The 20,286-nt window shown below is 43.1% G+C and overlaps 1 protein-coding gene across 2 annotated transcripts in view; it reads right to left on the bottom strand.

Moving 5' to 3' along the window:
- NTRK2 (neurotrophic receptor tyrosine kinase 2) overlaps positions 1–20,286 on the bottom strand; it is a 331,708-nt gene that overhangs the window by 141,033 nt on the left and 170,389 nt on the right. Inside the window, exons 12-13 of one of the 2 annotated variants that reach the window (XM_042912833.1) lie at positions 6,171–6,359; positions 1,375–2,015 (exon numbers count right to left, since the gene is read on the bottom strand). In XM_042912833.1, coding sequence (XP_042768767.1) covers positions 1,987–2,015; positions 6,171–6,359 — 218 coding nt within the window. In that variant the 3' untranslated portion in view covers positions 1,375–1,986. Of the gene's footprint in view, positions 1–1,374; positions 2,016–6,170; positions 6,360–20,286 lie in introns of those variants that run through there. The other variant, XM_042912832.1, reaches the window with a different exon arrangement.

Raw genomic sequence — 20,286 nt, 5'->3', positions numbered from 1 at the left:
GGTGTCCTCTGAGTATCATTTCTTTTTTGAGAACAAATGGTATCACCCAGCGGTCAAATGCTAATAAAATGGCATCTCTTATCTGACTTAGATGTAAACGTGCTTGAAACTGGTTTGCTAACCGAGCTTCATCTCTGCGGAATTTGTAACATGGCTTACATTTTAAATGTAATTATGCAGCATGTATTCATTTCCTTTCTTCTAGGGAACTCAAGTTGCTTTTTAAAGCATTATTTGATAGCTTCTTGCCATCTCCTCTGGAGTTGAAAAGAGAATATGATATCAAGCTGTTATAGCTAGCGATGGGGAGCTACGGCACCAAGAGGGAGACAGAATTAGTCTGGGACCTCAGATTCGAGCCACGAAGACCCCCAAGGGATGAGTTGTCAAGCCAGTGTGCTGTAAACGAAGCAGTTTCTAAGGATCCTAAAATAACTGCATTCTCCCCTCCGTCCGAACACTCACGCTGGGTGGAATGGGCTTAGCTTATTTTTAAAGTGCAGGTCACAGCCTTCGAAAGGGATATAAACAGTTCCCAATGCAGCTATTACTTGGCCGATTAAATGCTTAGAAGAAAATATACTTTTGAAAGACAAAAATGAATAGGCAAAAGATACAGAAAAGCGCTAAAGCAATTGTTTCCACCTGGTTGTAAATCCTGTCCCCGACCATCAAAATGAACCACACCCACCGGGCGTTCTGAGGTTTGATAACCCCGGGTCACCCTTAGGACTCTCATCCTTTGATCTAAAGCGCTCGTTCAGCCCTGGATTCAAGACAAATTCAGGATTTGGGCTCGTGTGTACTCAAAGTGACGCTGCAAATACGTTCAAAACCCCTGCAGTTCTGTGAAAAATATCACCTCCCTTCCTCCCCTTATTGTTAACACAATGACGGTTTGGGTATGGCAGTTAAGGGGAGCAGGAGGAGTGCCCTGTGTGATCTTTTCAACCGCAGTTAAAAGGCTCCGTCTCCTTATTGTGTCTCATTTCCCTACTCCTAGCTGGTCTATGAATCTGTGCTTATCTACATAATCGCCTAATAAGCATGAAACCAACGAGAACACACACACACATACACACGTAGGCATGAACTATAATACCTGGGGAAGCATGGCACACTCTGCAGGAAATCAATAAATATCCACTTTTCACTGGAAGCAGAATCAAAGGGAAAGAGTCAGAATTCTGTATATGCATCTGCCCTAGGGAGTTATAGCCCTAGGTACTCACAGGGGGCATGCGCTACATGGACAAACACATACAGTTCATATTTAGAGACAATTCTAATTTAATTCTGGCCTCAGGCCTAGGACCCTAGCTAATTTACAAGGCTGCTCTAGGAAAGACACACATTTAGGGATGACAGTAAGTCTATAGCATTCAGTTTTCTTGCCGGGGAAGCTATAATGCATTCCCACCCTTCGAAAGAACCCAAGATTGATGATTTCGGGGCCGGGGGAGGAGGGAGTTGCTGGTTAGTGTTTCTCTCTTTCTTTTATTTTTTTTTTCAGCCCAGAAGGTGTGTTTCCATTGTACCCTGTCAAAACTTTTCTCAGCAGTCAAGGAGAGGATAGCGCACCGCTGCCCTTGAGCCGAGTTGGCAAATCCTACTGGGAAACCACCCCGTGCTGTCAGACGACGTGGTTTTCGGACACGTCTACACAGACTAGTTGAATTAAAGACCAACTCCGGACTTGGATGTTGCTGAGCTCCTCAGCTCCATCTTGCCGTCCTGATTGATCGAGGAGATGGGTCTATAGTTAAAGTGGCATAGTACTTTGAGGGCTTAGTCATTAGAGCACACTGCTTTCTCTTTGGAAGGCAACTTCTTGCTTGGCTAGGTAATGGAAGCTAAGGAGTGACGTCAAGATGTTGTCTGGCCAGAATTTGCAGATAACCATAGAACTCTTCTCCTCCATCAGCCATGGATTTAGCCTCCATTATTCCTGCAGTGACATAGGAGCCTCCAAATACCAAATTATTATCAGGCGGTCTTGGGGGAACCTCTGGGCCCTGAAATAAAGTAGACAGACTTGCTATTGGAAAGTGCTCAGGAGCAGTTCAGTCCTGTTCAGATTGCTCTAAAATCCTGCAAACCATCTCTGGACTTTTTTTTTTTTTTTTTTTTTTTTTTTTTTAATGAGTCCACTCACATAGCTTCTGAGAGTGAAAAAGTGCTTTGGGGGAAATAATTTATCATCATCCTTCACTTAAATGATTTTACACATCATTTAAGGAAATCTGGTTTGATCCTGATTTTTTGCTTGTGTTTTCATTGTTTTGTTTTTAAAGCAAAGCTATGCAAGCATGGAGGCTGTGTCATTTTGGACAAGCCACTTCTGAGCATCTTTTGTAAAATAAGGTTTGTATTAATTGACCTTTAAGGTCTAACTCAGGGGCCGCAAACAGATGGTGGACTATGGACCAAATATGACTCATATGGAAATAATTTATTGATCCCACCCAGTGTTTTAAACCTTAGGGAATTCACATAAAAATAATAAATGCTGTTCTTGCTGGAAAAATGAGAGGATCTGGTAATAGAAGGCCCACGTTCTAGTATGGCCTTCACTACGCCACATCATCTTTCTGACCCAGCCTTTTTCTCCTTTGACCTGCCTGATCCTATAAGTAATTGGGGGTCAGGACCCTTGCTCTTAGCTATCCTATCAAGGTGTTCTGTGATTATATGACAGTGTCTGTAACCACTCGGTTCCCAATGAGACTCCTTGAGGGCAAAGGACACGCTACCACCCTCACCAAATCTCAGGTTCTTTGGCGTTGTAAGAGTGTTGTGGGTAGTCAATAAATATTTAATGAATTGAACTTCACCTTCTGTATTAGATTCTTACAATTCAGTGGAATGAGACCGGAACTACTCCTTGTAAGATCACACATCTATTCTAAAGCCAACATCTTTGAATAGCACGTATACTTAGGAAAAAGAAGTAAATATGCTGGTTTGTGGCCCAAGATCCAAATGAGGTCAAGTTAGTGGTGTCTTATACATAAGGTAGTTTGCTTTAACTATATGGTGAAATTCCTAAACTTTTTCTGCGATCTTCTTAACTTTGTTTTTCAAATGTAACATATCCAACTCCTTGGAAGACCCCTTCTTTTGAGGTTCTTTGGAGGTTAATTCATTGGGTATATTTAATGGGAATCACTTCACTGAAAGCTAAGCTCCCAAAATTTGATGGGCCTATAGCAACGAATCTCTCTGTATGTCTCTGGTCTATGCATTTTCGAATACTTTAATTCCTGGATGACTATGGTTAGAAGGTTCAAAGAAAGGTTTTGTTTTGTTTTGTTTTGTTTTGTTTTGTTTTTTGGTCAAAAGCTTATTTCAGCTAAATTGTTATTTAAATTTGACTAAATTGGCTAATATATTGTTAAAAATTTGTCTAACAAATAAACTATTATATAGGCAATTTTAGTAGGGGTAGTGCCAATGAAAAAGGCTATGGGCTCATCTTTACTTGTTATAAGTCTGTTGGTAATTACTATTTCAGTAATACATAGCCACATCTGGTCAACATCCGGCCAATATCAAAGGTACATCATGTCCTTTGCTATGAAAGAATAGTTCAATAGACACAGTTCCTGCTCTTTTGGAGCTTACAATCTAACCTAAACAAGACTATATAAACACATACTGAAGAGTGGTCAGACTCAGGACCTAACAAGAAGCAACATACATTGAAGATAAAGGAAAAAACTATGGGGTAAAGAATGACATTTAGGAAAGAATGAAGAGAAGGAAAGAAGTAAACTGCTTCTTCATTCCCATTTCTTTGAAAAAGACTCATGGAAGATGTATGATGGTAAGTATTCTTAAAATCATGAAAGAGTGGGGCGCCTGGGTGGCTCAGTCAGTTGAGCGTCCGACTTCAGCTCAGGTCATGATCTCACAGTTTGTGGGTTCGAGCCCCGCGTTGGGCTCTGTGCTGACAGCTCGGAGCCTGGAGCCTGCTTCGGATTCTGTGTCTCCCTCTCTCTGCCCCTTCCCCGCTCATGCTTTGTCTCTCTCTGTCTCTCAAAGATGAATAAATGTTAAAAAAAAAATTTTTTTAAAAATCATGAAAGAGCATATAAGTTGATGCCTGGAAGAAAAAAAAATTCTTCTGATGTAAGATGTTGTGAGTGACTGAGAACCCTGAGCAGGGTAAGGACCACTGGGTGAAGGGCCCAGCAAGACTTTATAAGGAAGGAACTACTAAATGAAGAATCAATGTTCTGGAGGACAGAAACTGAGGGGAGGATACGAGTCTCCTAAACTTGCTTCCCATGCCTTCTAAGTGGGGGTGACATAGAGTGGCTGAGCCACAAATCCAAGACTCCTCCAAAATAACCAAAATGTATACTTAAAAAACTTTGAAAAACTCTCCATGGACTCTAAATTAAGGAAACCACCTTTAGAAACTTTCTGTGAGACTTCAAAAGGTAGAAAGCACATCCAGATAGAACTATAGACTCAACAGCCACCTAGTCTATATTCTTTTTGGTTCTCATTTGTTTATTTGCTTTCTTGCTCATTGGTTCATCTTCTCTTATTGCATGTATTGCACTGAGGCTATCTACTTGATTATTCAGCTTTATCTTTCCCCATTGACAAAGAAGAACAAACTTTTGAGGACAGGTTGATTTTTGTCAACCTCAATTATAATACAGCCTCAGGTTAATTGAAGTATATCATATAACCTGGTACTGGTGGTGACAGGGGTGTCAAAAGACTCTGTTTCTGGGGAGCACCATCAAAATGATGACAGAATTCTCCCATCGTAGTACCCTGATTTGCCTTATACAACATTTGACTGTTATGCATGCAGAGTATTTCATGGACCTTTGGAGGACACTTATCTCAACAAAGAATATACGTTTTAAGCAGTGCCTCCATGCATCTTGTTCACACCATAATGACAATATTAGGATTAATAATACCTTGATTTCAAACAATTTTTATGTCAAGGAACTCAATATTCCTCATATATGCTATTCTATTTATCTTGTCATATTGCATATTCAACTGAAATCTATGGTGGGTCTAGTTTCATACTTTACAAGCTCATAATACTGTTTTTTTTTTTTTTCTAATGATTACATTAAAATGCAATATTCACCATACCTTGGGGGTAAATTTGAATGAATAGGAGGAAATTATAGGTATTTCCTTATATGCGAAAAGATGCTTATTGCTAAGTTCCTTTATCCCGTGAGAGTTCTTAGGAAAGTCAGTCTCCAAAATCTAACTTTGCACTTGTTACACCTTACCTCTGAGGCAAGGCAGGAGAACAGTATTTAAGACAGAGTAAGAACATGCCAAATAGACAGAAGGTGTCCATCGGTGTCAGGTGAACCCCTAAGGCCTAGGCCACCTGATGTTCTGGCTCCTTATTCACGTATGAAGAAAGGCCTGCAGTTCCAATGGCATAAGCCTGTTTGTTCACTGTGGTTTTATTTTTTGTTTTCCATAAAGCCATGCTCCATTTTTTATATTTGAGCAGTGGCTTTGAAGATAGGATAAGAGTCTCTGAGGAAAACCCCAAGCTTCTCAACAGAGGCTAATGGGTTCATTTGGTCCTGTGAAGAACAGGTCAGTGTACTTAATATGCACATGATCTGTTGTGATGTGTCTTTCCTATTGTGGCATGACCACAAATATCATGCTGGGAACAAGAACTGAACCAATAATACAGAACTACCCGAGTCAATACCACCTGTGTGCAACACAGCACCTTCCTGACTACCAATGGTGTATATTTTAATGACTTTCAATAAATCCAGTTTAAAAGCCACCAATTGCCTGTCTTTTGTAACTGATGTATGTGCAGTCTACTGATACCTCTGGTTTCTGTCTCTATCTTTTTCAAGACAAGCATGCCTTGATTCCAACTTCATGGTGACAAATGGTTTTGGGAAATGGATCCCAAGAGAAGTCGATATCTGCCCACAGTCCCAGGCCCTGCAGGACACACGCCCTGAGAATTCCATAAGCAGCAAACTAAAGGATCTATTCCATCGGCCCAAAGCCCCACCAATCCTCAGCCATTTCACTGCCCCCTCCCCTCAGTCATCCTTGTCAGGCGCTCTGATAAACACGCTGATTGATATAGCTATGCAGCAAACAGGCCAATAAGTATAAAAGTAAGTATAAACAGCTGTACTTACATGTGTCTGGCTTGAGCTGACTGTTGGTGATGCCAAAGTACTGGGGATTTTCAATGACAGGAATCTTGGTCATTCCAATAATGACGGCATCGGGGCCGCCCTCTGAAGATGATGGGGTGTTACTCCCATTGGAGATGTGGTGGAGTGGGCTGGCAGAGTCATCATCATTGCTGATAACTGAAGCTGGGCCTGGAGTTGGAAAAAAAACAACAACATATTCTCCTGTAATGCTTTGAATGCTCTTGTTGAGCTATAATTCACACATACATGAAGTTCACCCATGGAAAGCATACAATTAAGTGGTTTTCAGTCTATTCAGAGAGTTGTGCAGCCATCACTTCAACGTAATTTGAGAACGTTTTCAGTCATTCCCCACGTCCCCCACTCCCAGCCCCAGGCATCCATGAATTTGCATTTATTTTCTGTCTCCGTGGACTTATTCTGGACATTTCATATAAATGCAATCATTTAATATGAGATCTTTTGAAACAGACGGCTTTCATTTAGCACGCTTTTAAGCTTCACTCATGTTGTAGCATGTGTCATTACTTTAGTCCTTTCTATTGCCAAATAATATTCCATTGTATGGATATGCTTCATTCTGTTGATCCGTTCATCCCTTTGATGGACATTTGGGGCATTTCCACAGGTTGACATTTGGGGTATTTCCACATCACAAATAAATAATGCTGCTATGAACATCTGCGTACAAGTTTTTGTGTAGACATACGTTTTCATTTCTCCTGGGTAGAATTGCCAGGGCATATGCTATCTCTATGTTTAACATTTTGAGGAAATGCCCAACTGTTTTCCAAAGTGGCTGCACCATTTTCTGTTCCCACCACCGATGGGCAAAGTTTCCACTGTCTTGACTTCCTTCTCCGGTAAGTTAATATGCAGTTTTGCTCTCTGTTCTCTGAACATCTTTAGGACAAACACTCTCTCATTAAAACTCCCAGCATGAATGCAGGATCCCTGTGTCACCATATCCCAAAAGATGCATTAGCAGTTTAAAGATCTGAGTGCCGTCCTCCACTCTTTGGACAAGTCACTTGCCTTTTTTGTACCTCTACATCCACTTACATTTGTGAAATGTGCAAAAGAATATCTGCTTGTTATTTTATGAGACTAGTGATAGCAAAGTGTATTATAAACTTAAATGGGCTTCATGAGTATGAATTACTACTAGGTATTATTAATAAACTTCCAACCGGTGGACTAAAGTTACATTGGATGGTCCTATTACTATGTTTCTCTTTCTGCACACACCTTGTTAGCATTTTGCCTACAAAATACTTTCATAACAATAATGGATCAATCCCATGGCCAAGTTGCCCACTTTGCCTTTAACCCTAATATTATGTGTAGATTACTCTATGGATGTCTTTATACTAAAGCCACAGCCATGACATATTTCACACAAGACTTAAACTTTCTGGTCCCAAGTCTAAGAACGTATATGCCCATAAATATGGTCTACTGTGTCTTGTTTAAAAAATTTATCTACTGACCACTAAGCCCATGTGTCTGCAAACAAAACTAGATGCACAGAGTTAAAGGTCTATAGATAATTAAGACAATTGTCTTCAGGACAATTAAGTTCTTGCTGGTTCACGATTCTGTACGTGAGAAGTCAACACCCACTCCCAGACATATATTACACATGTTTCTGCAGGGCACTGCGTGGCTGGAGGGTCCCACTGAAGCGGACCACTGGCCACAGCTACTGGCATAAGCCAAGAGAAACACAGGAAGGAACGGTAAGGAGGAAAGATGAAAAAGCATCAGTCAAGCAACTGCGTACCAGGGGAAGAAAAGCCTGAATTGCTACTTGCTGAGCGAGCACAGGATTGTGCGGTCATCCAACCACCCGGGACACATGCTTCCACACCTCCACCCTTCTCTGTCTTTTCCCTCTCAATTAATCAACTATTTCAGTGAGAAGCACGGCAATTCTAAAGACGAAAGTAACTGTGTCACACATTTTCGAATCCCCTATGAAAGATAATGGTAATCCGTCCCCCGACCTCCAAGATTCATTTTCCCCCTCAGACGGGGATTATCACAGTTTGTAGTGATAACAATTGGACATTCCGCAGCTAGCTGAATCTTAAACAAACTATGCAGGAGGCAGCCAACTGCTATTATAGGTAATTTTTTAAAGCATCCTCTCAAGGGGATGTGCATTTAAGTTGCCTTTAATGATACACTCTGGCTTAATTCTGCAAACAAGTCCTCACACAGCCAATTTAGAATCTTCAGATTACTCAAAGCAAAAGCAAGCTCACTGGTTGTGCTCATCTTGAGTCTAGCACACCGGTATTACTAAAGGGCAGAAACTCTGCCAAGAAAAGCTATAAAGACAAGTTCTTTCCAATATCCTTAACCATCCCCGTTTTATGATTGGCTTCCTGACAGGCCTAGATCACCCAGAGCTTAAACCCAGAGATGGAAAAACATAAATGTGTTATGCTAAGCGTTCTCTGCACCTTGCCAGTAAAACCTCCCCACCACTGGCCCCCTTGCCGTGTTCCTGGTGCAGGAACCAAAAGCATGCTACTGCCTGAACTCCCCGAGGTGGGTGCAGTCAAGGTCGTACATTTCTCAACATTTACCCCCAGAAATGCAGGAGCTGTCATGTTCAGACCTTCCACATGTTGTCAGAAGGCCAGCGATATTTGCTTCTGGAGACCCTGCAATGATTAAAACACACTGATCCCAGTTGCTTTCTTCTGTGACTCTCCCCTGGGCCAGGCCAGGCCATCAACATTCCTGTAGCATTCAATCATCTTGGAGGAAGCTGATACCTAGAAGACAATGCTGAGACTCCTCCAGGAATTCGGGCTCTGGATCATCTGCCATGTACATAGTGGAACCCTGACTTAAAGAATTACAGCAAAATACTTGCTCTTTGCTTTTCTTCCTCCATCAGAGGAGACCCTTTCTTTGCCTTGGTTTCTCTGAGTAGAACCCCCGACTCTGCAGTAACAGAGCCCCAGGGAATGGGCTCTCTGTTTGGAGGGGGGAATGTTAAGCATAAAAGTGGTATAAAGCATCAGAGGTCATTTTTCAAAAGCCCTTCTGCTTTGCCAGAAGGCCGCTGTTGACAAATCTCAGCAACACATAAACCTCAACAATTTATCAAGTGAAATATTAATTCAAGTGCTGTTTCCTTCATCATCGATGTTCTAAATCCTGGAAGATTGATATGGCTGGCAAGGTTGCAGCGATCCAGCCCATTTTTCTATGAACATTTTGATCTAACGGAGCACAGCAAAGTTGGGAAGGGGAAAAAGCTCTCAGCAGGGACAATGAATGTCTATATAATTTGACAGCAGGCTGTCTGTGCCTATCACGGGATGTGTCATTGTGTGTCTGTGCACGAGCTTGAGGAGACACCACAAAAAGACAGACAGAAGAAGAGTCAGGGGCACATCACAGCGTGTTATAAGGAATTCACATGAGGGTTTGAAAAAAAGTCTTATAATATTAATAAGAAGTTTCAAATTGTGGGATATGTGCAACCTGCCAGGTTGTTGGGGGGGGGAGGATAGTTCTAATTACTGAGCTGAGAAATATGGGCTATGCCTGGAAACATTTTTTAGCCCATTTTTATTTTACTATGTCTCAGGTGCAAAGAGAGATTTTTCTGTCAACGGAGCTGCTTGGTAAGGCATATTGCATGTCTGACTCACAGATATTTCCAAGCCTTAGACTTGTGTTCCTATGATAAGAATGGCTGAAAGTCACCTGGGAAAGGAGTTTCCTTCTCTCAAGACCAACAATGTCTTCGAGGCGAGGGGAGAGGCCATTGTTCTTGGGCAGCTGTATTAACCATATCTTTTACTGTCTGTATTCTGATGCTTCATCACTGGGGCCTCACTGATCCTGAAGGAACTGCCCCTCCCAGGATAGCCAGTCCCTAGCGATGGTAAAGAACTTTTCTGAGAGCATTCTTTCCATCTCCAGTCCAACCAGTCCATAGCCTGCACCACCTTATCAGGCTGTCATACTCCAGGCCACTATCCGCCTGCCCTGTCACCCCAGAGCCAAGCACCAGCCAACTGGGGACAGCCTGTCTACCCCAGAGTCTGCTAAGGTCACTCAGACCAGCTGATCCTAAACCTGCTTACCCTGCCTCACTAGTTCCTTCCTATGGTAACCACCATAAAGGCTCTTGCCCCCATGTTCTGCCCTCTGACCGACCCCAGTGTTCCTCTTGGGGTCCCCCCACCATGGTGTGGCTGCCCTCTCCTCTCAGGAACGGCGAGTAACAGACTATCTTTTCAATGGCTGTCCTCCTCTGGCCTCTTGGCCTCACCAGACCCGAATAATAATAAAACGTACATTTTAAAGCTGCAGCATCTCTGACGGACTGTGGCTCAAAGAACAATTCTGAAGGAAAATTCTCTCTGCTGTGGCCTAAAAGGGTGAAGCCCTGTTTTTGAAGTTTTCTAAGAACAAGCACCTCTCAGCAGGGCAAACTGGCCTGGAAAATGCTTACATGGTTACAGTGATCTTCTGTTTAGTGGAGAAAAGACCCCCATCTCACAGCGCTATGGTATGAAACCTTATCACCCTCTGCCTCCTCCCCGCCAACACATACACAGAACACAAAGCCTAAACACAGAGCACCTTTAAGATCGCCCAGCAGGGCAGTCTCTGGTATCCTGGCAAAGTGACTGAGATTAGCTGAATCTGAAATGTGCCCCTCGGGGAGTCACCAACAAATCCTGAGATGTCTGAGTTTAATTTTCCAATTTTGCCACGTCCCTATCTTAGCTTTGCTGATTACGAGCTTTGACCTTGGAATTCATGGGGCTACCTAAGGGTCAGGGTTACTAATATCAGGCTCATAAAAAGAAAGGAAACAGAGTTCCTTGCATGGAACGGATGACTCAGAACCAGAACGCTCCATGACACTGGTACATTTCCCCTAATTTGCAGTTTTACCTATAGCCAGCCTTGCTACCAGAATATATACTAATACACAGACGCCCAAGATGGCCAGATCTTGGAAACACACGAGCAAGATGTAAGACAGTCTGTCTTTTTGTGCTTTCTAGTGAATTCCTGTTCATAGTCGCTGTACCCATAGAAAGTACTGAACAAATTGGAGGTCCCGGGAGATCACACCTGATTTCAATCCCAGTGATGAGATACATTATGTGCACTCATTTGGTAAGCTACAAACTCTGCTTTTCAATTGTCAGCACACAGTCTGAATGCAAGGAATAGAATGCAATCAAGTACAAATCAGAGCGTCTGGACGTTAGAGTCTTGTTTTGAAAGAGAAATGGTCATAAACGAACAGCTGATTTACCAATTCAGAAGTGTACTACATCTTGGCCAATGGAGGAAGTTAAGATCCCAGCTTGTCCAGACGTGACTTTTAGCCAACTTTCCTGTACATGGAGTTTTGGTGCTGTTGCATTTTCTTTCCTGAACCTTCTTAAAAGCCCAGCAACTACCTCGACCTGGTACAACAGTTGGCATTCTTCCTGGGATGAAAACAAGTCGACTTCAAAAATATAAAACCATTTGCTGAACTCAGTGAGTGAAAGCCATGCCTTTTCTGGAAAAATTCTAGCCCTCTCTCTTCAGCAAATCAGAAACAAGGAACACAGAAAATTAATCATGGGGCCAACAAGTGGGAAGAAGGGCCAAGCAATTTCATCCGAATCAAGCAACATAAACTCGTTACTTATCCAAAGAAGGAGTAACTACTTACCAACACCTTGTCTTGATTTTACTTTCCCAAATCCAAACCATGAGAAATCTGAAAACCACAACAAAACATAAAATAAACTTCGAAAGAGAAGCGTAAACCAGGGGTATTCAGCACTGTCCTTAGTGAAATAACAGACTTCCTCAAAAAGCTCCTGTGAAGAACAAAGCTTCCTCTCAAACACCTGGAAACAGATGCTTGAATTTTGGTGTAAAGATTTATGTCTCATCCTGAGAACATGGGCATTTGAACCAGGTAAGAGACAGTAGCCTGTCTTTGAGAAAAATGGCCCAAATCGAGAGTTAATGGCTCTGAGCGGTTTTCTTGATTTCTCACTCTCTTCTTCCTAAGTATCGAATCATCTAACTAAGCTCTAGGGATGAAAATACACAACGCGTTTGACAAATGCACCATGGTTCTCGACTGCAGCAATGTGGGAAAATAACAAGACAAAACAGATCTTTTGTGGAGCTGAGGCAGGCAGTGACAAAAGGAACACGTAGTCCCGTGGGAGAACTGATACTTGGGCTGGAGGGGGATTCAAGGAGAAAAAAAAGGGGGGGGATCTTAATTCTACACAGATTCTGCCACTGACTTGCTGTGTGACAGTGGGGAGTTCACAGCAGCTCTGTGCCTGTTGTCACACAAAGCTCCATGAAGCGCATGTAAGTAAAGATCTGACAAATGTTTGGAGGTCCTCCAGGGAATAAAGCCACAGTGAAATGCCTATTTGTTTCCTGGGCCTGACTGTGCCCCTCTGTGTAATTTCCGCGGGGTTCAAAGTGAACTCTACACAGTGGGGGGATCCCTGGATAAGAGGCGGATAAAGGATATGGGGCCCAAATAAGTAACTGTGCTTCTCAGATCTTCAGGTCTACAGTGGTTTTTGTAGGCAGTGAAGATGTAAAGCTGCGTAGAAGAGCCAATTTAAGTGAAACAATGTATATGAAAACTCTTGGCACGATAAAAAATGCCTTACACAGTTGTCATCATGATTACTCTTTTTTCTAGTTAACCTTCCTCCCTTGGTAGCCTACAACGTGGGCTCCCCAACCTCGAAGGCGATTTTTTACTTCTGATTGATATTCCTCTGAATGCTTTCTTCCAGGTTTTAGAAGACAGGATGAAGGTCTGGCCTCTATCCAATGCCAAATAAAGATCCCTTTGCACAGAAGACAGTGAGCCTCATTCACTGGGTCCTCAGTCTAGCGAGGCAGCGCTGTGTCTGTGGCTTTCTTAGTTACCACTAAACCCTTTGAAAACAGAGGGTATTTCCTACTGGTCAATTTTTGGTTTCCTCCATTTGTTTGATTTACATAGTTTTAATTAAACAGTAGATCAAAATTTTTAAGACTGCCTCTTTCACTTGAGCATTTTTTTTTCGAAATCGTTTCCATCTTACGGAGAACCCGCAGAAGGACAATGTCATAGCAGCCCCTCACTGATTTACACATTACAGATTATCGTCAATTGTAATAATAAATACGACTGTAAGGAACACCTGTCCACATCTCAGGTGCATCCGTCCCCATTTTCAAAAATCATTCCTTCCAGATAAATCCTGAAATGGAATTAGTGAGTCCAAAGGGATGAGTAATGTTAAGGTGCCCAACACGCGAATTCAGCTGCTTTTCCACCATACCTGGTCTACTTTTCTTAATAGTGTGTGAGAAGGCAGGAGTGTATTTTCACAGTTCACCCAATGGGAAATCAAAGGGTGAACCATTTTCTACCTCCATCCTGCCATTGATATGTCTCCACCTAACTGAACAGAGATGGCGTGTCTCCACCTAACTCTCGCCTTTGCCACATGAGACAGATATGAAGAGGGTCAGAGCCCCTCTGATTTATTCAGATATTGTAATTCACCAGGTGTGTCCCCTACTACCAGGTGTTTCTCCCTTAGTCCTCCGCCAGACCCTATAACATATGACCCTCTGTTCATTGATAAGGAATTAAGACTCAGAGGCTGATAAACCTAGCAAAGGTCACACCAAGTAGTAACTGAGCAGACTCACCCTTCTGATGCCAAATCTGTTTTTTTTTTCATTCTTTCATAGTTGTCTTTCCAATCTTCCAAAATGCTTAGCCATAATTAGCCAAAGTGGACAACATTACAATCGAGATTCAATTTTATATATAGGAAAGCACTGTATGTAGCCATTCGTTCTTGCTCATTTGTTCAACAAGAGTGAGCCTGGGTCAGACATCTGAACATGAGACACTCCGCTTGGAGACTAAAACTTCATCTTGTTTTTTTGAAACAGGAGCTACCTTGAACCGCTGAACCAAGCAAAGGCATGTGACTGAACCCAGAGCTGCTGAATCCACATTCTGGATAAAAACTGGACGCTCTGCAAAAGGTGTTTTCCTAGTAATTGACATAGTATACTCAACCAATGACGTAAAATGTAATTACATTTTCCAAACATGATTTTTGGAAAACCAGCTTGTGCATGTTTCCTAATACTTCTGCAATTTGCTAATAAAGACCACTGGCTTTCACTCCTCAATGGGACACAGTTGGGGTTTCTACCTGAATCGGTGCTCCCCACATTGCAATTCTAAGACCCCCCCCCAAATGCTTTTGTTTTATTTTAGATCTTCCTTTTTTTTTTTTCTTGATCAACACAGGTACAATAGAGGATTCAAAGATAAATGAGTTTCCCTCATTTGGGTCTGCCCTTAGGGAGCTGACAGTTGAGGATTAGCTATTGGAGAAGTATATCCAGGATGCATGGGGACTCACAGGAGGAACATATATCCCAGTCTAAGGGAGATGGTCAAGGGAGAGTTCTCTGGCTTCTGGGTAACAGATCGGAATATGACAAGAATGGTGTGGGGTGGGGGTTGGGGGGGCTGCTGGGTGGGTTGGTTGGTTAAGCATCTGCCTCTTGATTTTGGCTCAGGTCATGATCTCCCAGTTCATGAGATCAAGCCCTGCATCAGGGTTCTCTCTCTCTGCCCCTCCCTTGCTCAGTGTGGTCTCTCTTGCTCTCTTTTCTCTCTCAAAATAAATAAATACACATGTTTTTTAAAATAAGAATTAGTCGGGGTGCCTGGGTGGTTACATTGGTTAAGTGTCCAACTTCGGCTTAGGTTGTGATCTCATGGTTCCTGGGTTTGAGCCCCGCGTCGGACTCTGTGCTGACAGCTCAGAGCCTGAAGCCTGCTTCAGATTCTGTGTCTCCCTCTCTCTGTCCCTTCCCCACTCACAATCTGCCTCTCCCCCCTCCCCCTGTCTCTCTCAAAAATAAATAAACATTAAAATTAAAATAAAATAAAATACAACAAAACAAAACAAAACAACAACAAAAAAGGAATTAGTCAAGAATGGGGAAAAGCAGAGAGAGGCACTGTCACTATCCACTCACAGCTAGGGTGGGGGGCTCTGTATGTGTCGGGGGGTGATGCACCAGGAAAGGGTAGGAAACTGAGAAACAGAAGCAAGGGTCAGGCCAAGAGTTTGGGTTTTACAATGAAAATTGCTGGTAGGCTCTAAACAAAACAAAATAAAACAAAACACCCTTGGGCCAAGCAGTAATATGATCAAGCTGAATTTTTGAAAAATCACTTTGGCTGCAGGATGGAAACAGGATTGTGAGAGGGAAAGATGAGGGCAGGAGACCCGTTAAGGAGGCTTCTAGAGACATCAAGGCATGAGAGAGCTGTGGCCTGAATCGGGCACAGTGGAGGGGCATGGGGACAGGAGATGGCTGTCAGGCCTGTTTAGGGGAGTGAGTAGGACTTGCCACATTGGGGGGACTATGGGGAGTGAAGAAGGAAGGTTTTGGTTTTGGATAATAGGACATATGGTGCTGCTTCCCGGAGTGTCTGTGGGGAACTCAGAGCTCAGCTGAGTGGCTAACCTTAGAGCATGAGCGTGGGGCACAAATCCTAGGTCAGAGGTCTCTGTGGAGAAGATAAGAGGGAAGTATCCAGTGTCTGGACCACAGGTCTAGAGCCCAGGCACAGGTCTAAGGCCCAAGTTCCAGAGCCCACAGTCTAACTGGGAATGCACGCTAGATGCCGTACTTAGGACACATTTCTTATTTGGCCAAATGAGACACCCTCATCTGCAGGTACCAATGAAAGGGCTTCCGCCAACTGCAGCTACCTTTTGACAAACTTAATCTGAAGTTGCTAAAGTAGGTAGGTCTAAGCTCTAACACAGCGACACAATTATTTCGTAAGAGAGGACAATCTTCTTGGCCATTCCCCAGATTTCTTGGACAATTCGAAACCTGAGATAGCAAGGTCACATCGGTCCTCTCTTCCTCCTCAAAAGCTGTCCCTTGTTCAATGGGTCTTTCTTGATGGATTTAAGCAGTAGTCTTAAGACCTTAATACGAAATCTCACCAGGAAAATTCTCTCACAAGGCAAAAAGAAACAATTTCTCAATTTCCTGTGATGTTTCACCCATTGGGAGTAGAGTCCTGCCAGACATTCTTTTATTTTCTGTTTAATAAGGACACTTTATTTGCTGCAAAATAAAGGACTCCTTCAAAAGCAAATGTAGTTGCAGTGAGTTCAAAGGAACTTGTCTTTCTGCAATCTGACTAACAAAGACTCTAAATTATGAAATCAACCAATTAAATCCTTCTCATATTGAAGAAAGTTTAATCTTCCCTGACCAGAGAAGGAGAATATAGGAAAAAGAATGCATTAACACATTAATAACTCTAAGAGGAGATCCAAAATAAATGGTAATAAAGATCGCTTTTCAAATGTCTCTCAAAGGAAAACAGCTAAAATTTAGGGGGCTGAAAAGGAATATTTATGATACAGGCGAGAGAATCAGGGGAAGAAATGAGAAACAGGCAAGGTGGAAGAAACCTAATCTTCCCCGTGGGTGCTGAATCACACAAACTCTAAATGCAATTGTGAGAAGCATTCTGATCTCCAAAGAACACAGTTTTTGGATTTTTTTTTTCTCTAAGTTTCAGAAGAATTGTTTCAGTCTGTTAGGAGAAAAATCAGCTCTCCTCCCTTTTAATTCGGGAGGAATTAAAATTTGTTGAGTTCTCGAAGGTAATCTCTTTATATTTTAAAGCAAGACTCACCATCCTCCACCCCCAAGAACATTGTAATGGGAGCAAATGGGAAAATATGATTCACTGACAGGATGTACTTTACCTCCAGCTTCCTATGGCCACACCCACTCCCTAAAGGGCACCGGATAGAGGAGCCTCCGGGCTGCCTTTCTCTTATAGGGAAAGTGAGGACAAGACAGCGTTGAGCTCAGAGTAGAAACTCAGTAAGTGCTTGACCGAGTGGCTGATTGCCTATTACCTCAAAGACCAGGAGGACTGATCATCAGAGTGGAGGGGAAATGAACGCAAAGAATCACTTTGTTGACAATACAGCCATCTCCCTTTCCAACTGACACATAACCAGAGTGAGTAAGAGTTTATTTCAGATGAATTCCAGCTCTTCAGGGCGCAGAAAAGTGTAGTCTGAGGCCAAGTTTCTACTTTAATTTAATCTTAATCTTTCAGTTAAGGACACAACCTTTATATAAGTACCATCTGCACAGGCGAGGAAGAGGCTTTGCTTTTAGTTAACTGGTTCTGGAAATCATGGAAAGGGTCCTTCTGACCAACCCTCATTGGCTTCATCCCTTACCTTCCCTCAAATCTCTGAAGTGACTCATTATGCTGTTCTTTAGGAAAAGTAACATTGAACACCTCCAGTGTGACAAATACCAAAGAAACCACATGAATGTGTATTATGGCTGAAAGTGCTGTGTGCCCTCTGAAAACTATATTTCCCTCTTCTTTCTGGGCCCACAGCTAGACTACCCTTTCTAGCCCTCCTTGAGGTTGGCTGTGGTCATACCATTAAATTGCAGCCAACGGAAGGTGACCAGAGTGACGGTACCACTTCCAGGCCAGCCTGTCAAGACATCTCCTATGTGTCGCTCCATGCTCTTTCCCCCTCTATGTGTCCAGAGTGGAAACAACCTTCACAGCAAACTTGAAAGTTATGACATGAAGACATGATGCTAATTCTCCCAGTATTATTTTATAAGTATAGGCTGTGTAGAAACCAAATTATTCTCCCTGAAAGCCAATGAAGTCATTTATCCTCTGTCATCCATACGCAAGAAATAAACTCTTGTGTTTGAACAATTACCCACTTGGGGACTCATTTACTATGGTAGGGAGCCTTTGCCAACTAATACATGTAGACAAATAATATTTATATCTATATCTATATCTATATCTATATCTATATCTATATCTATATCTATATCTATCTGTCTATATCTATCTAGATACATAGATAGATACAGAGATAGATACAGAGATAGATATCTGAGGTGTAATTAACTGACTCCATGACTTCCCAATCATACAAATCACGCAAATTCAAAATTGTGTATCCCTGCGCACTTGCATCTTTCCGGAGCAAAAACTCCACAGATGTCACTAGATTTTCAAAGGGTTCTTCACCACAAAATGCGGAGAAACACTAAAATACATTTAAACGGTGTTAGAGACAAAGATGTGAATGCACAGTAGTCTGCCTTTCAGCTCTATTTAATTACGCTCCCTGCCAACAGTTGAAGCCGGGTGCTGAGAACCATCCACCATCTCTCAGCTGAACCTCCAACTGGTGTCCTGCTCCACCCTCGGCACCCTCCCCCCAATCTCTTCTCCATGGAGCTGCCAGAGAAATCATTTTCTTTTTTATTAATTTATTTTTGAGGGAGAGAGAGAGAAAGAGAGGGAGAGAGCACATGGAAGGGGCAGAGAGAGAGGAAGAGAGAAAGAATCCCAAGCAGGCTCCACACCATCAGCCCAGGGCCCAATGTGGGGGCTCGAACTCACGACCTGTGAGATCACGACCTGAGCTGAAGTCGGACGATTAACCGACTGAGCCACCAGGTGCCCCCAGAGTAATCATTTTCAAGCAGGAATCAGATGACTGCACACCCTTCCCCTACTTAACCTGCTCTAGCGGCTTCTTGTTGCGTTTAGCATAAACTGTTCCTCGTTGTGGAGTCCTTTGTGATGTAGCCTCAGCCGTCTCCTGCAAAGCCACTATCCTGGCCTCCTTCCTGCCCCTGCTCACTTTGCACATCTTCTTGCCTCCTCCTAGAATCTTCTTCTGGGCTCTCTAATCCCTGCTCCAGGCTTCGGGTCAGCCAGCACATCCTCGGCAGGGCCCCAACCTCGCCGCTTTAGCCAATGTCTCTCCACTACCATCTCATCCTTCTCGGCACACACCAATAAATGGCCCTACTTCCTTGATCTATTGTTTATTGTCTGTATCCTTTCCTAGAACTTGAGCTCCCAGAAGTCACTGGCTTAGACAAGGCTTCCTCCGAAGCAGACTCTGACCCAAGGACTCAGGAGCAGGCAGGTAAAGAAGCTGGCAGTGGATGCCCTTGTCCAATGGGACACACTGTGTACAACTAGAGTTCAAATCCCTGGGGGGTCTCGGGAGGCAGTAGTGAATGCACCTTGGAGTCATCCCGCCCAGAAGGTGAGGAAGCAGGGTCGTTCCCTCTCCGCTGTCACTTGCCACTGGCCGAGGGCTTCTGGCTAGGATAAAGCACCGAGACAGAGTCATGGGCGCCTGCAACAGGACTCTGTGGGCAAGCGCACACAGTGGAAACTGAGCAGGTATGGGTGTGACATCGACGGCATTTGCAACAGGGATCTTGTCTACGTAGTACCTCCAGTACCTGGCACAGACCCGCAAGAAATCCTTGCCGGGGCCGCCTGGGTGGCTCCGTTGGTTAAACGTCTGACTCTTGGTTTCGACTCAGGTCATGATCTCACAGTTCATGAGTTCGAGCCTCCCTTCGGGCTCTGTGCTGACAGCAGAGCCTCCTTGGGATTCTCTCTCTCCCCTCTCCCTCTGTCCCTGCTTGTGCTCTCTCTCAAAGTAAATGAACTTATAACAAAGAAATACTTGTCCAATAAATGAAAACAACTTTCTTAAAAAAGCGCAGTAAGTTCAGCAAGTCTAATGAAAATGCCAATATGCAAATGATACACTCAACATAAAAACCACTATGTTTTTGCAGATATGTTTGCTACCACTCTGATTCATTTTTGGCACTCCAATGAAACCTCCCTGAGGACAATATTTAAAGGCGAGCGACACTTAGAACCCAGCACTCCAGGCAAGAGTGTGGAATAAAGATGCATAAAGAATAAAGATGGAGACCAGATGTCAGAGGGGGCTGGCCCTAAACAAGGCAAGAGACAAACCACATGACCTTAGGTGAGTCACTTCCCCCTTATAGGCTCTGCTTCCTGCTCCATGAAGACAGGGGTTGCGAAAAGGCATTGAAGGCCTATTCAAAATCCAGTAATCTATAGTACTAATCATTAGGCACATATGACTGAGAACAGATTGCCACATGGCCTTAT

The sequence above is a fragment of the Panthera leo genome, chromosome D4 (assembly GCF_018350215.1).
Source record: "Panthera leo isolate Ple1 chromosome D4, P.leo_Ple1_pat1.1, whole genome shotgun sequence".
NCBI lineage: Eukaryota > Metazoa > Chordata > Mammalia > Carnivora > Felidae > Panthera > Panthera leo.
The sequence above is the reverse complement of the archived record's forward strand: the minus strand, read 5'-3'. Positions and strand labels throughout refer to the sequence as shown.